This window comes from Microcebus murinus, chromosome 12 (genome assembly GCF_040939455.1).
Source record: "Microcebus murinus isolate Inina chromosome 12, M.murinus_Inina_mat1.0, whole genome shotgun sequence".
NCBI lineage: Eukaryota > Metazoa > Chordata > Mammalia > Primates > Cheirogaleidae > Microcebus > Microcebus murinus.
Window position 1 is genome coordinate 83,795,733 of NC_134115.1, and position 17,625 is coordinate 83,813,357.

Genomic DNA, 17,625 nt, shown 5'->3' on the forward strand with positions numbered 1-17,625 from the left:
TTGCTGGCTGCTGCTTGTGCTGCCAGCAGAGATGAGGCTGAATGGGATCCACCCTGCTACCCAACCCTCCCCAGACTGTGGCTGGAGGCTGGTGTCTTGGCAATATGGGTAGGGATGGGGAGTCAAGTTTCAGCTCCATCATCCACCAGCTGCAAAACTCTGGGCTGGTTCATGTTGCCTTTGAGCCTCAGTTTCCACTTTGAGAAAATAGGGTGAGTACCTGGTTTTCAACCTAAATGAGACAACGTATGTGGCAGACTCCTCAGAACCTTGCTAGGCATGAAGTGGACACTCAAAAAATGAAAGTTCCCTTTGCCTCTCTTGCTGGCTGTGCCTCCAACTCCTCACCCCGAGGAAGTACCTCCTTGAAGCCTTCCTCAGTACCTACACTGCTCCTAGGACTGGATGTTGAACAGGGGAGGTTTGTGGAGAGGGAGCTTACAGAGAGGGCAAGGATGGGCTGTGGTCTCCATGGTGAGAGTTGTTGCCAAGGGAACAAGACTCTGGGAGCCCTGGGTCTGGCAGTTGGGCACTTTTGCCACAGGATCTCAGAAAGGCTGATTACCACTGTGGTGGGCAGCCAGGCCAAGGCCAGGCTAAGCCAGAGAGGTGACTCCTGGTTTGCTGAGTTTCTGCTGTTCGGGTGTGGGGGTGACAGCTCTTGGTATGTAGCCCTCCTTTTATGTATTGACTTCATTGAGCCTCAACTTGGAGCCAGCCATAGTCACTCTTCCTTAAACACCTGAGACACAGGGGAAAGTGAGGATCAGAGAGGAATCTGTCTGGGTCAAGGTCACAGACAACTGGTAAGGGGAAGAGTTGGAATTAGTTGGTGTGACCCCTGGTTGGTGTGCCTGGTGTTTCATAGGCTGAGGGAAATGATCCCCCAAAAGGGCCCCATGTAGCCAGACCCAACCTCATCCCAACAGCCTACGCCATCATTTCTAGGGGTTTCTGGCCTTAGACTCTGACATAATCCAGAGTAGGCAGCATTCCACTTCTTCAGCTACACAGACGACCTTACCTCTGAGGGTTTGTGTAATGATCTCCGCCTAATAGTAGGCACTCAGTCAATGCCAGTTTATATTCATGTCTAAGATCTTGCTAGTTATGTAGCTTTAGGTAAATTATGTACCTTCTCTGGGTCTCAATTTTATTCTCCCTAAAATGGGATTATTGTAGCATCAACCTCATTGGGTGCTCTGGGGAATCAGTAATCTAATGCACATAAAATACTTAGCACAGTGCTTTAGCTTTGTTCTCTATATGTTAATTACTCCATTATTCTTCCAGATTATTGCCTGGCACTCCAGGAAACCAAAAGTTCACTGTTACTTAAGTAACAATTTCTAAATTTAAAGCAGTGTCCTTTTATGCCTTGGAATACTGTCCCAACAGATTTTTAACAGGAGGAAAAATACCCAATTCTCAAATACTTTTGATAGAACCTGGGCTAAACACAAATACAGTTTTCTTCAGGTAGGACTTCTCAGAGCCTTTAATATGCCAATGAGGGCTGGGAATCAATGAGATGAAGATCGAGTACAGGATATCCCAGATTTTTTGTGACAGAGCTCCCAGTTCTTTTTCCAGCAGTTACCTTATGGGATGTTTGTGGTCTGAGAAATCATACCAATTTAGTGCTTGCAGCATTCTACATGTTTGGGATAGCACTGCTTTTCAGCTCAATTTGGTTGGGTCTGTTCATCCAGCTCTTACAGAATTAATAATCCTTTATTAGTTTAATAGAGTTTTTTTTTTTTTTTTTTCTGAATAGCAAAAGGTTCAACCAAAGGCCATTACTGAGCTTTGTTACAAACTCTAGACACTCATATTCAGCACTATTGAATTGCTAAGGCTGGGCAGGGAGGAAGCCTGATGTAACTTTGGTATCAGATAGACCTGGATTCCAAAAGCCAATTCTGCCACTTAATCATGTGTCATCTTAGGCAAATGGCTTAACTTCCTCAAGCCTCAATTTGCTTATGAGTAAAATGGAGTTGAGACCTACACCTTGCAAATCTATTATGAGGATTACATGCGACAACACAAGTGAAGCACCAACCACAGTGCCTAGCATTCACTAGGTGGTCAGCCAATGTGTTCCTTCTCCTCCTTGCACCTCTGTATATCTGTTCTTAATTGTGGGGCAAGAAAGACAGTCTATTAATTTGTTCTGCAGCACTTCCTTTGTTCTAAAACCATCTCTTTCAAATCTCAAGGGCTCTCTGGTTCTGTGTGCTGGAGGCTGAGGTATGGGAAGGCAGCTGGGCTTCCCTCATTTCTCACAAGAGGATTTAATAGACTTTGATCAGACTCTCCTCAGCCTTTATCTTCCCTGAGAAGCCTTCATCATCTTTCCCATCTGTCTTCATACAACCCTCAACCTAAACTCTGCCACTTCTCTGACTGATCCTATGAGCAGGATTATAGGATAACTGGGCTTTTGAGGTGGGCAGATCTGGGTTCAAGTCCTGACTCTGACACATATGACCTTGGCCACAGCCCTTGACCTCTCAGAGCCTCCATTTTTCTCAGCTCTAGAAAAGCTATCAATAGACTTCATCTGGCCGGGTACAGTGGCTCACATCTGTAATCTTAGCATTTTGAGAGGATCGCTTGAGGCCAGGGGTTCACGACCAGCATGAGCAACATAATAAGATCCTGTCTCTACAAAAAACCAGAAAAATTAGTTGGATGTGGTAGCCACTGCCTGTAGTCCCAGCTACTTGGGAGGCTGAGGCAGGTGTATCACTTAAGCCCCGGAGTTTGAGATTGCAGTGAGATATGATCACACCACTGCACTCTAGCCTGGGCAACAGAGCAAAACTCTGTCTCTAAAAAAAATTTTAAAAAAAAGAAAGAAAAAACAGACTTCATTTATCTTCTAGAAAGATAGATATTCCTAGACCACAGTGCATACTAGTCCATCTACTAACACACTGCTGCCACTGAGATGCAGCTCTCTTTCCTGAGACTGGCAGATAGCTTGCTTTCCCCAAACTCCCGGATGAGGCATCCAAGGCTCCCAACTGCTTCTCCAGTCTCAACTCTTGCTAATCCCTCCCATCTGCCACCATTCCTGCCACAGCAGTCCCTTGTGATACCTGAGTACTCCCTGTCTTTCTGATTCACAGCTGGACATTAAACGTATATGCTATTGATCCCTCTTCCTGGTCTATCCTCCTCTTTGCCTGGTGACTTTCTTCAAGGGCCACTTTCAACGGTACTCACCTGTGAAGCCCTTCCTGATCATCCTTAGAACCACTGCTTCCCTAGGCCTTCTTCATCCCCTACACATCCTTGTTTACAGCCCTCAGCCTCTGTATAGCAAGGGGCTGTGTTTGCCTCTCCTGCCAGATTCAGTAACTCTAGTTGTGCCACTTTCTAGCTGGGTTACCTTGGGTGAGTCCTTTTACTTCTCTCAACCTTAGTTTCTTCATTTATAAAACAGAGATATTAATCCTTCAAGCTCAAGAAGGTGCAGGTTTGTGAAAAGTCCCCACATGGTGACCAGCACACAGTGTAGGTACTCCAGTCAGTGCTGGTTAATTGATTCAAGCAGTTATGAGAGAGACCGCCTTCTGCCAGACCCTCAGCAATAAGAATTGAGGTGGGCATCAGCTACAAGCAGGAGCAAGAGGTCTGAAGGCACGATCCAGTTCCTCAGGACATGCCATCATCTCTCCCCAGAACCCCAGACAACTTTCACAGACAGATGCCATGTGCAGAAGGATTCACATTTATTGGTTCAAATACAGTACCTAACACTTGCTAAACATGCATTTCACACTAATTGGTCACATTTCCACAGGTAGTCAATTCACAGAACAGGGCCCATCCCTTGCCAGCTGGGATGGGCTGGCAAGGGTGGGAGGTAGCAGAGGGCCTAGGTAGCCTGCAGAGCCCACCAACTATCATTTGGTCACGCAGGGTTGATGGAGCCAGGCTGGCAGGCATCCCTTGGCCGGCCCTTTGGGGACAAGGGCTCAGAGACATCCGTTTACTCGATTCCTCCACAGGACTGTGGGTGGAGGTGGACCTATGGGAGGTAGCCTAGGGGTAGGCTCATGGATGCATGTGCCACCAGAGCCCTTAAAGGTGGTGTTTGTGGGAGATGGTGTTCCCTATGCCTTGGAACATAGGAAGGAAATGGAGGTCTCTTCAAGGGGGTGGCTAGTCCCTGGCTGGGTAGGTGAGAAGGAATCCCTAGACACAGCCCAGACATTACAGTGCAGCCACAAGCCCCTATCGCAGGTCTGGGATGGCAACTCAGACAAAAACACCAACACCCCAGGGCAGGCGGGGTTTCTTTCCCAACAGTAACATGTAAACAGAGCAGGAGCTACATTGTTCTTTTCCCACAGGATTCCTCAGAGAGGAATCGGACCAGGATGTCATTCAAGAGGTAGTTTTTTTTTTCTTTTTCATGGAAATTTGAGTCAACAACATTATCACTTATTACGACATTTGAGAGAAAGAAATCAGTGGTCACCAAAGGGCAAAGATGGCAGGGCTGGCTCCAGGATTTGGAAGAGTAGCCTCTACCAGTAACACAACTTTTTTTCTTGGGCTTGGAATGTGCTCTGGCCTTACTCACAGCTTCCCTTTGAGCCTACAGTTGATACCTGAGCAGGCTGTGGCCCATTTATAGTTGCAGGCCCAGAAGAGGGAGGCCAGATGAAGACTGGACTGGACAGAAGGACCTGGTTTCTTATGAGCTGGCAGAGGCAGGGCCACCATGGCTCATGACGCAGGATTGCCAGAAGTCTTCAAGCCTCAAGGGAGCCCAGGTCTGGCCAAAGAGGAAGCACCAGTTTGCTCCCAGAATCAGCAGGCTTTCTGGCACTCCCACCTCTGAGGAAACAGTCCAGGTCCAGCCTGGAAAAGATGTTGCTTATGGCAGCCAAGAGAGGAGTTTCTGGGGACCCTGTAATTAAATACACATCCCTGAGCTATGGCCCTAGAAACCCTTGCCTCAAGGCTAACCAGTTTCCAGCACCTGGTGGAATGATTGCCGTTTTTCATCCTGAGACACAGATAAAACATCATTTCACGAACACTGGAGATAGATTCCTCAAGCTGAGAAAAAAGGTAAGTTGATCAATTGCAAAGGCAGAGGGGAGTGCAGGGAAACTCTTGTGGATTGGAGTAGGGGGAGGGATGGGAATAAGAGTAATGGGGTTTTTTGTAGTTTTTTTGTATTTTTTTTTTTTTAAGTTTTAAAAAATCAATAAAGAAAAATTCAAAGTTTAATAAAATGACTAGTCTGAAAGACTGGATTTCTTAAAACAATTGTAAAAATTTTAAAAGCAACAATGAAAAAAGACATAGATCAGGGGCCCAGAGCTAAAGACTTGGAACCACTGCTCAGCTTCCTGCCCTACTAGGCCAGAATCCCCTTACTTTGGCCAATTTTGGACATGGCTTAGAGGCTGCTCACACTAGGTTTGTCTATCTCCATCTGTCCCATTCCCCCAGGAAATCAAGAACAAACAAATGTAGGAAGTGGGTAGTAGAGCAATGCAGCTAGCTCAGAGAGCCCAGGGTATTAAGGATCTGGTGACACTGATCATGGCAGTTACTTCCCTGAGAAGGGGATACAGGTGAGAGGCAGGTCGGTGTAGAATGGGTGACTTTAAGTGATGCCATGGAGCCCACGGGTTCCCCCTATCCTTGCTCTTGTTCTGGAGACAGGACAGGGAGGTTCCTGCTTGCTTCCTTCTATCACTGGAGGCTTGCCCACCTCACTTGTGGGTCAGGCATGGCTGAGTGTCCTCTGAGCCAGGTGGAGTGCTTTGAGATAGTCTGGAAAAACTCCCCAGAACCTAAGGGCAAGACCACCAAACCTTGCAAAGGACTCCAAAAGTCTACAAAGGGAGCCGAGAGCATGAATTATAGATGAAGTTCCAAGATTCCAAACTTTTGTCTTGGGTCAAAAAAACATTAAAAAGGAAAGGAAAAGCTTGTATGTTTCAATGCAGTGCAAGGAGGTGGGATTCTCCTTTTCTACACAGCTTTCAGGGTCATATTTTTATGGTGGAAAAGTTCTCACTGAAAGTGAGTGCTTTTGGTGGCTGAAGATCGGAGAGAGGAAAGAAGAGAGAGGAATTAGAGACAACATGCATAACTTTTTTTCTTCTTCCACTAGCAAAAAGGCTACCTGTTAACCAAATATTATGGGAAGAAAAGCAAAAAACAAACATACCAAACCTCCCCCTCCAACCTTTCTCTGTGTCCTTCAAACCAAATTCACAAATACATCTAGTGGCTGACCTAATGTCTCCACGCTGCTAGCTACACTCCTACCTTCTCCTCATAATACCTGAGTTTGCAATGCAACACATTCACTTTACCCTGTTTAAAAAAAAGCCCACGTCATAAAGGACTGGGTACAGAAGACATTAAAGGCGGTCCACAGGTCAGGCTCCGGCTCGGAACACACGGCCACTTGGCTCAGAGATTCTGCAGGGCTCTCGGCAATGAATGGGCTCTTTGTTCTGTGGAATCTGCTGCAAACATTTGTAAAAATGGATTTGTACAATGGCAACTTGCAGAACCTTTCCCCCACTCCACAAATTAACAACTTGCTCTGTTTAATAGTACATTATTGGAGAGACATGTTCTTGCCTCATCAGAGAGCAATTTCCTTTGACACCCAACACAACGTTTAATTTGAAAAGCAATTTCAAAAAATAATAATTTGACAGATGGAGATCTAAGCAAAGAAAGATGCTGCAAACAGAAGCTGTCTTAGAAAAGGGGTTTCTGATATATGCCTCCTCCCCTATCTTGAGGAAAGCAGCTCGGAGTCTGACCTGTAGCCAAAGAATGCGATCTAACTGGTTAAATAGAAAATTGAGGGAAACAAGAAAAACACTGTGAACTTAAAAATAAACAGATATACACACACATGCACACACACAATCTTCCCATTGATATGAAAAACATGCTAGTTGAAGATTTTCCTGAGGAACATGTCTCTTCTCTTCAGAGCAGTTGGGGGAATGGCATTGAGGAGTAATGCTCTGAGTTTTAGATTCATCAAGGGAAAAAAATCGCCACTCTGCTGGTACCCGTAACATTTCACCAGAAAGAAAAAATTACAATCAGACATAGACTACCCAGCATGCACACGATGTGGTGGCTTCCTGGGTAGGTTTACTAGGCTGAGTTGGGGAGAGAGCAAACAGCCTTTGACTAAATAGGCAGAAAGAGGTGCTGTGAGCCCCTCAAGCCCACCCAGGCATGCATCCAGCTATCTGGTATGTCTGCTGCACTACTTGCAGAAGGTACCTAGGTGTAGGTGGGGGCAACTGCTGTATTAAGGCAGAGAAGGGAAAAGCACCTGAAAGAGTTCCATGACAGACCTGGTGTGGCCACTGGCCAACGTTAAGAGAGTAAGGAACACTTTCCAGGACTAGGTGGGGCAGGTAGTGAAAGAAGTAGGGGTCTAGGCCATATCTGCAGAGGTAGCATCCAGGCCCTTAGGAACATGAGGTAGTTTAAAGCCCCCCTTCCCTTCTACGTGCTTTTGTCCCCAGCCTTCCAGGCCTTGGTTAGCCAGGCCACTGATAATGTAAGGGGCATCTGGGCTACTCTGGGCCCTGGGCTTTCCGTTCTGGGGCCCTGCAGAAATCTGGTCTCACTTAGGAGAACTTGGGGTAGTATTTAAGAGCAAAATTTCTGGTCAGCAGATAGGTGAACAGCCCTTCCCGCTATTTAAAAAAGAGAGTGTAGTTTTTAGATTCAGTCCTGGCCGGTGAGGTAGGATGGGGTAGGGAGAGGAACAGGGGATTCAAAAGGAGGAGTGTTTGTTCTTTTAGCAGTCTGACTTTTGTCCCACTACCCTTTGAAGAAAACAAGATGAAAGAATAAATTAGTAGTGGGCACCAGGATGCAAAACATGGCATTTTGCTCAGCTGGTTTTTCAAAGGGCACTAGGAAGTCAAATTTATAAGGAAGAGGGAAGGAGTCTGAGGAAGGGAGGCCTTAGTAGATCTAGGTAAGGAAACTAGGTAGCTGAGAGCCCAAGGGAGATGGCAGGCAAGTCCTATGGCTATGCATTGACTTATGGTCAGGACTTTGCCTGAATGAAAAGTCAACAGTTAAAGAAAGAAACTGACAGTGGTGGTGTAGCAGGGTGTGAGGATAGAAACCCTTTTGCCCTTAGGACTCATTGGGTAGGAGGACACCTGCCTCAGATTTGGTCACTACATCCTACTCTCTCAATTTTCATGCTTTCCAAAGAGATGGCTCAATCTTCATCTTCTGCCCTATTTCAAACATCTCAGTAACCTTGCTTAGTAAATCTCTGAACACTTTGCCCCGTACAGTGTGCTCTTTTACCTGGCAATTCCATGGCTAGAAAAAGGCAGTTTGCTCTCTGACAGACAAATGTATGAGTCTGCTGAGAAAAAGTGGAAAAAGTAGGGATGGTCTCACCCCCCATTTCCATTGAGGTAGTCGTCTTTGTCAACATTATTGAAATAGTCATCTCAGCCCCATCCCACCCTCTCCCTCAAATACAAAAGAACTATTTCTAAACAATGACAACACTGTAACATTAAACATCTTCACATTCTGTAAACTGCAAGGAAATGCATTGGCTGCATTCACACAAAAGCATGTGCATCATGTTGAAGGCCATACATTCAACTCTGTCGTGAAATAAATATATAGAAAAATGAGGTTAAAAAAACAGACAAACAAACAAAAACTCTTCTTGCATAGAGGCAACTGGAAACGCTGCTCCATAGCCTCCATCTTGGTCTCTGGCTCTTTCTTGCACAGCCTGTCCTGCCCACCCAAGGCGCTGTGTGTGGTTGGCCTGAGGAGGGCGCTGGGAACAGGTCATTCCTTGCCCACACTTGTCTTGCAGGAATGCAGCACCACCTTAAAGAGAAGGGGCAGCTGCTCCAGGGGTACATTCACCATCTTTCCTGGGAACAAGGTGGGAAAAGAGTTAGCAGAGGATACCAGTGGAAGGGCAAGTCTTCTTCTCAGGCTGGTGAAGGGAGAGTATCACCTTGCCGAGAGACTGGGACAAGAGAAGTGCCAGCAGTATCACAAAGGTCAGACAGACTGGGCTAACATCCTGATATTCAGACCCATTTTGGTGCCCTAGCCAGTCTAGTCATGGTATGAAATCATAATGATCCTACTATCCAGGGAATACTTACTTTGTGCTAGGTGGTTAACTACAATAGCTCATTTAATTCTCACAATATTTCTGTATTACAGGTATTAGTTTTTACCCTAATTTTATAGATAAGGAATCTGAAACTGAGAGGTAGTCCTAGATGCCCTCTTAGAGTTAAAATATCATGAGAAACTTACATACTATTTACTTTTTTTTCCTGGTAGATTTTCTAACTAGCATTCTACAAAATGCTGCACTTCAGAAAAGTACAATAAGTTAATAAAAGTACTGAAGAAAAATGGAATGGGGGTGGTCACAGGAATAAATAAATCTGAGAAAATCAGAGTTAAAAGAGTTTTAAAGGTTTCTTTATTAAATGACTTCTCAGAGCACTCAGTGTGTTAATACACTTTGTAAATACCTAAGGCTGTGATTCTTCTTCCAGACAGTACATTAGAGTCAACTGGGGAGCAGTTTAAAAACACTGATGTCCAAGCTCTACCCCATACTAATTAAATCAGAATCTATGGAGGTGTGACCCAAACACTGATATTTTTTAAAAGCTTCTCAGATGATTAAAAGTGCTGCCAGGGCTGAGAAATCAACTCTATAGGGGAAAAGTGGTATGTAATTATTGACTTTCCTTTATATCACAGAGCACCTGATTAATATCTCACTTGTTAAAATATAGTTTTAAAATGCTGAGGCAAACTATCCCTAAAACATCCCTAAAATTCAAAGAGTTTAGGTCCAACTTATATCTAGAAAAAAATTCTCTTGTCAGATTGAAAATTTTTTCCTTCAAAAATTGTATTGCTGAATTTTACAGAAACAATCCCAATCTAGAGGTTACATTTCCAAACTGCCCCTTAGTATATGCTGGACAGCCATAAACAAAAATCTTTATTAAATGAAGTAAAGCAACAACAACAAAAAACCAAGATTTTATATTGAAATGGACATATTTAAATGTCAGGAAGCTCAGAAGAAGTGGGGTCAAGACCACCTACAAACACACATATGTACACACCCCAACACACAAAATTCCTATGTAAACATAGGATTTTAAAGATATCACGTACATAAGTGATTCCTGAAAGTCCTTGGCCAATTCTATGAAATGAAGTTAATTTTTAAAATTGAGATATAATTCACATATCATAAAATTCTCTCTTTTAAAGTATACAATTAATGAAATTAAATTAATTTGAGATACTCTGAGCCTCTCTGTTTCCCTATCCAGAGAATAGCCATAATATCGCCAATCACCAGCCCTGCAGATTAAATGATAAAAGGCCGCAAAGTACCCTGCACATCATAGGAGCTCAAGAAATGTTAGCTTCTTTTCTCTACAAAGAAAACACATACTTCCTGTTATAATAGAACTTTTGGAGGGCAAGGGTAGTGACTCTTTTATACAGTTGGGCATAAAAGAGTTGGGCTGGTGTAAACACCCTAAAAACTCTGCTCTTCTCATTCTCTTTACAAGCTAAGAGAAGCAAGGAAGGTTTGGAAGCCCCAGACCAAGAATGTTACCTGCAATATATCGAATCTCAGGTAAGCACATCATGAGATCAGGAAAGCGGTTCGGCTGATGTGTATATTTATATTCAGTGAAATCCTGGCAAATGTACCAATAGCGCTTGTTCAACTGTTCCAGCTGTGAGGCACTGGTCAGACCCCTGATATCTGTGAAAAAATCATATAGGAATGAGAGGGGCTTTCTAATGTGGAAGAAACACCAGCTCCTTGAATATGCGTATCTTTCAATGAAAAGTTATTAAACAAATTGTCATAATAGGGAATCTTTACTCTTTCTGATTATGGAGGAACCAAGCTCTGGATAAGGGAAGAGAAATAAGATAGAGAAAGAAAAGACAGAGGACAGTAATTAGACCGAGCCCCTTGAGGACTAGGCTATCTTTCTCAACTCCATAACTAGCTCCCACAAAAAGGGCTTGGCACAAAACAGACACCAGTGAAATGTTGAATGAATGACTGCATAACCTGCCTACCTTTCCAAATTTATCCTTCACAATATCTTTAAATTTGCCTTTTGTTGAAATCAGTTAGAAACTTTCCTGATATCTACACATTATGCGTGTGCCCCTCCCCTGCATCATGATCTATATGCCTCTTCTCTTATTATTCTACCTGGGCTGTCCCTCCATTTTTTTCTATATAGATTTCTCTCTCTCTCTCTCTCTCTCTCTCTCTCTCTCTCTCTCTTTCTCTCTCTCTCTCTCTATATATATATATATACACACACACACTACACATACACACATACATCCTTTTTATATATAGAAGATAAATATAAATATTCCATATATAAATCTTACCTAGCCTTGGAGGCCCACCTTAGTTTTCTCCTCCTCCTCCAAGAAGTTGCTACTGATCTCCCCTTATCTGAGGTACAAGTAATGTGTCCAGTGCTATCAGAGTATATACTTCTTGAGGCCAGGGACCTGGGGTCTAAGCTTTTTTAATGTCTTTAATACCGAGCACAGGGCTTGGCCTAAGGGAGGCATGCAGAACACCAACAAACACATGAGTAGTGCAGAAGCAGGAGGAGGTTTGGCCAATGTAGGGGGACAGTGGGCAAAGAGAAGGGGATCAAGAGTCTCTGGACTAGGAAACTGAACATGAGAAGAGAGCACTGTCAATACCACAGGCAGAAAAATAGCCTACTTCCATTCTGGTAGTAGAGTTTTCATATGCTACTTTGGAAAAAAGAATACGAATTTTCCTTTATACACTGGTTACAAACAGCTACCAAGTGCACTTTGCAGGTAATAGCCCACCAGAAAACATAACCGGCATTCTTCTAATTAAAAGCCATGCTTGATGTGTTTGTGTGTGTGTGTGTGTGTGTGTGTGTACACCCCCCACTCCATGCTGAAGGGGCTGTCAGAACCGCTGCCAGCCTGTCACAGAGCCCTTATCTCCAATAGTTTCATCAGTCACTTTGCTCTTCTTCAGTCGCTGGTAAACTTGGTACATATTTTAAATGACGCATGTACTGTCCTTGGTGTCTGTGTTTAAATGCATTAAAACTGACTAAACAAAGCGAATCCTCTTCCTTCCTCTATGAGTTATAGACATTGTGGCCTTTAGGTTTAAAGAAAAAATCCACAGCTTTCCCTGCACTATAAAGGGGCAGGGTGATAACATGGGAAACATAGGTTTTCCTTCCAAGATTGGCACCCACATGGTGTGACAGATTCTGCTTGACAGTCCTGAGGGTAAGGGGGGTGAAACAGGAGGGCCAGTGCTCACTGCCTCCTCCAAAAGTCCCTTTTCTCCACCCCCAGTCACTCACCTTGATTTAAGAAGTTAATTGCTTTCATGCAAGCATACTCCTCGTTGCTGACCTTTAACTGGTGGAACTTGTGATACAGGTAGATAAGCCGCTCGATCACCTCCATTCCTTCATCACTAAATCTGGAGAACAGACACAGGTGTTAAAAGTGGGCTCTGATACCAGTGGAGGCCAGGAAAGGGCAGACAGAGGGCTCCCACAGTGCCCTATGGCATCTATGACAGGAAAGAGGCTGAGCTTGGGGAAGTGGAATCCAGAGCCATTTGTGAAGTACATGCAGATCCATGGTTTGTCTAGAGCAGGGGTCCTCAAACTTTTTAAACAGGGGGCCAGTTCACTGTCCCTCAGACTGTTGGAGAATGTGCACTGTGCTCCCAGGACAAGTTGGCTGCTAAGCAGGACAGGCAGCTGCGGCAGAAATACCCGACAGGCTGGATAAATGTCCTAGGCAGGCGGCATGTGGCCCGCAGGCCACAGTTTGAGGACGCCTGGTCTAGAGGCCAATGTAGCTCATACAAGCTGCAGCTCCCAAGGTCGGGTAGAGATAATCAAATCTAGGTTCAAATCTAGCTCCATCACACACAAGTTATGAGACCTTGGTAGGGTCATTTGATCCCTTTTATGATTTCAGGTCCTCCTCTGTAAGGTGATAATGCTTGCCTGTCTGGGCTAACAAGGGCCAAAGGCAGTTTGGGATGTAAATGTAGAGAAATATGACATTATCAGGATGCCACTATTGCTGAGATGCAGCCTTTCATATCAATGGCAGCTGCCATGGTGACTCTACGTGAGCCTCTGCCACAATGTAGAAAAAGCTGCTAATTGTATTTACTTAGGGGTTCACTGTTTTCAGCAGGGTTGATGTTATACACAGTGAGAATTTTTCCTGGCATCCTTGACCTCAGCTAGGGAGGGAGGGAGGGAAACATTAATTGAGCTTCCATGCTGTGCCAGTCTCTGTGCTGGGCACTTTATGTGTGTTATCTCATTTGATTCTCTTAACCCTATGAGATTGGTGAGATAGTCATGATCATTATACAGATGAGAAACTGAAGTTCAAAGAAATGAGGTCCATATGTCCACCAAGCACATGAAGTTGGCGGCAGAGTTAGAGCTTATAACCTGAGCTAACTGCCCAAGGCCTTGGGTTTTCCAATATCTACGGTGGTGTTCTCTAACAGAGGCGGCTCAAAGCTGGCCAGGCTCCTTTGTTTGGGTTAGGAGTGAGTTTCTTGGAGATGGACCAAGTTTTAGGCACAGGAGCCCCAGGCTAGGCCACCTCAGGAGACTAATGCTTTATGTATACTTTATACCAGAAATGGAGATACCACCAATCCAAGGAGGCAGGAGTTTATAAAAGCTGGGGTCAAGCCCAGCCTCAGTCATCCTAGAAGTGGGATGGACAGTGAGCCAAAGAAGGGTTCTAGATGGGCCTTAGATACAGCTCAGTCACAAAGAGAAGATGCTCAGCTGCAGGGCTGCTTCTTGGTGACATGTTCAGATCTGGGCACTGCAGACCCATGCCAGGCCAAGAAGGTCCTATCTGGGTAGGATCCAGAACACCTGGGTATGCACTATTGCTTTCTGTATTCGCTTTGCTAGGCTTTGGCTTCTTGGGCAAAAGGACATTTTCTCTTCCCTAGGAAAAGCCTGGCTCTGGTTGGGACTAGAGGCACCTGCACTTTTCAAGCACCAATGCAAACCACAGCAGCAAGTACAGCCAGCCCTCAGTATCTGTGGGTTCTATGTCCATGGGTTCCACCAACTGTGGATTGAAAATATTTTTTTTAAGATTCAACAGTAAAAATAATACAAAATTTAAAAATACAGTATGACAATAATTTATATGGCATTTACATTGTATAATTTGGAGATGATTTAAAGTATACAAAAGGATATTTGTAGGTTATATGCAAGTAGTATACCACTTTCTATAAGGGACTTGAGCACTGTGGATTTTGGTTATCATGGAGGTCCTGCAACCACTTCCCTACGGATACTGAGGGATGACTATACTTGCAATCTGGAACTCTGCCTCATGGCATGGCTTTCAGTCAGGCTGAGCTGGGGCTTCTTCCAGTTTGCTGATTTGAGCTAGGATGGCTAACTCAGTTTCTCTCTCCATCTGGCCCAATAGCTTTTACAACTTTATTGATAAGTTCCCATACTAGCTGACAGACAAATTTATATTGAATAACCACTGTTAAAACCTTATCTATCATTCTACCATTTGTTGAGTGTTTGCTACCTGCCAGGCGTTTTAAGTATTCCACATACGTTATCTCATTGGATACTCCTAATAAATCCACAGAATGGATATTAATCATAATCTCCTTCAATCATGTGTGGAAATGAAGACTCAGAGAGATTATTTACTGTGTCTTTATTATGTATTTGGCCCTTCCACATACATTCTTATATTTTATCCTCCTAATAAGCTGGGAGATAAATAATATCACCTCCATGTTAGGGATGAGGAAGAAGAAAAAGAAGTGAATTCTCCAAGGTTACACAGTAAATAAGTGGTGGTGGAGCAAAGGTTCAAATCTAGGTTTTCTAATTCTGAACCTATGGGCTTTTCTCAGTACTACACTGCCCACCCCTGGTCCTGTCTTATTCTTAACTGCTAACTGGGAAAGGCTACCACATGCTGCCACAGGGGACATCAGAAGCTCTGTGTTCTCACAGCAACTCTGCCCAGGGCCTATCCCTGGGTGGGTATTAGGTGTGCTACAGTGCACAAAATGCCCCTGTGGTGCCTCCATGATGCTGAGACTTGCAGGAGGCAGTGTGTGCCTGAGATTAAGACCCTCCTCATCATAGTACTTTGTGGGCTACTTATGTTCTTGAGAGGAAAATAAGGTCTTTACTGCCAATTCCCTTCAGTATTTGCTTGGAGGGGTAGGGGGATGTAATAGGGTAGAGTATAAAAAAAAGAGAAGGATGCAAAGGGAAAAAGCAGTATCAGCATCTGCCTGGTGGCCAAGCAGTGTAGCAAGCAAAGATAATGCTCTGTCCCTTAATCAGCAACCTCTTTCCCCAAGTGCTCACTCTGGCACCGCAGAACCTGCAGGTGTGTGGCTATCAGCCAGACCCCTGGCCAGCAGTGCCAAACCTGTTCTTGGCTGAATCTTGACCCGAGGTACACAAAGGAGCTCTCAAGTGCCTGGCCTGTGCATATGCCCCAGATCTGCCCTCTCTCTCTTGGGGATAGCATGTCGCTCTCTCCCAAGTTTCCTACAACAGGCAGCCATCATAGACCCCCACCAGTGATGGGGGGACTGGCAGCCAGCCCAACAGCCCCCACTCAGACTCCACAGCCTGACTGCAAAGCTTTCCTTCACACCCCGCATCCCACCCCTTGATAAACAAAGTTGTTCTCTGTTCCATGGGTCTGCTTTCTCTTGCAGCCGTGCCTCCTCCACATCTGCCCACTCCACAATTCTGACGCCCCTGTATTCCCTGTCTACAAATTATCAGCATTCAAAGCCAGAAAGTTGGACAAACACACCCATTCTTCTTCTAGGTTCCCATTACACAAGCATGCTAGGACAAGGAAAACATTCCTGCTAGGATCCCCCAAACCACTGGACCATTCAGTCAGCAATTGAAGCTGACACTATATAAGTTATGTCCCATTAAGGGGCCTGAGAGACCTAGTTGTCTCTTTTTCATTCACCTAAATGCACCTAGCCCAGGAGCAGTCATTAACCACAACCTTAGAGAAATTGTCATCTCAGCACCCATGTACAGACTCTAAGATGAAAAGTAAGACTGTAGCTCCAAGACAAATTCCAGAAAGTCACACCTTTTGAGAAGGCTCTAGGAGAGTAAGATTTAGTATAAAGAGGTGGGGCTTTGGAGCACAACAGACTTAGGTGATAATCTTAACTCTACCTCTTTCTAGTTGTGTAGCCTTGAGTCTTCATTTCTCTGAATGTCATGCTCCTCATCTCTAGAACAGGGATAATACCAGTACCAGTCTTATAGGGGGGTGGTAAGGACTCAGCAAATAACCTATGTAAAGCACTTAAGATGGAATCTGGCATAATAAATATGCTATAGTTGTTAGCCATTACCATTATTAATAGCATCATCATCACTGCCATTATTGTAGCAAAAATAAGAGATTGTGTTTCCTGAGACTTATAGTTAAGGTCCAGGCAGGGAAACTGGAAGGCAACTTTCCAGAGATCTGGCAGAAATGGAGCTAGTGCTCACGAGATAGAAGTGCCCATTAAAGCCCATCTAGCTCAAGACATCTTCTCCTGAGAGTGAAGGAGTCTTGATTAGGTCCAGGAGCAGTCACTGGCTGGTGCTACAATCTGCTTTAAATCAAATTTACCCAGTTCACTGTATGATAACAGTCTGATTAAGGAATATGGGTACCATAAATTTGATTCAATATTGGAGACTAGAAAAGGAGGCGGTCATGTATCATCTGGGAAAAGCCTTTTCATGACAGCAGGAACTCACTTGCACTCAAGAGTTGTGAAAAAGTAAAGGCAGTCTGGGGGAGTGGGAGCAAGGCAGCAGCAGGCAAGGCAGGAAAGAGCTATGGCCAATTACAGACTCCACTCCCTGGGTTTCTGGCAGAGTGGGTACTGCTTTACAGTGATTAACCTGACTCCAGAGGTTCTTACACTTCCATTTCCTATGACCTCCTGGGCAGTCCCACCTGCATCTCAGACTCTCCAGACACACAAACCAAACTGAGAGAGGTTCATCTTCCATCCTGTTCTTCCCAGGCTCCTTTATCTTAGCTAAGAGAACTGGTGCCTAACAGTCTGGTTAGTCCAAAACACCAGCAGTCATCCCCAACTCTTTCTACTCACTGACGTCTCATTGACTTTACCCCTCCTTGACCTCTCTTGGCTTTGTGCTGCCCTTTCTAGTCCCCCATCACTACTGCCTTGCCCAGGGCTTGTTTTCTTTTACCTGAGCTATGCCCAGGGCTGGGCTCATGCCTAGCTGCCATGCTCTAGTCTTGCCCATACCAACCCATCCTGAGCTTTATAGCCACAGAGATCTTTCTAATACACAACCTGACCATGTAATTCCTCCACTTAAAAACTGCCTATGACATAATACTATTTACACAATAGAATCCAAATTCTTCAGATTGACATTTGAGCACCTTCATGACCTGTTTTATCTTTAC

At 44.5% G+C, this 17,625-nt stretch overlaps 1 protein-coding gene across 4 annotated transcripts in view; it reads right to left on the reverse strand.

The window, feature by feature from the left end:
- Nucleotides 1-695: 695 nt before the first annotated feature.
- Nucleotides 696-17,625, reverse strand: part of NR6A1 (nuclear receptor subfamily 6 group A member 1) — a 238,189-nt gene continuing 221,259 nt past the window's right edge. For 3 of the 4 annotated variants that reach the window (XM_076009030.1, XM_076009029.1, XM_012771870.3), the window contains 3 exons: nucleotides 12,465-12,586; nucleotides 10,679-10,831; nucleotides 696-8,942 (listed from right to left, as the gene is read on the reverse strand). In XM_076009030.1, coding sequence (XP_075865145.1) covers nucleotides 8,854-8,942; nucleotides 10,679-10,831; nucleotides 12,465-12,586 — 364 coding nt within the window. In that variant the 3' untranslated portion in view covers nucleotides 696-8,853. Of the gene's footprint in view, nucleotides 8,943-10,678; nucleotides 10,832-11,418; nucleotides 12,587-17,625 lie in introns of those variants that run through there. The other variant, XM_076009031.1, reaches the window with a different exon arrangement.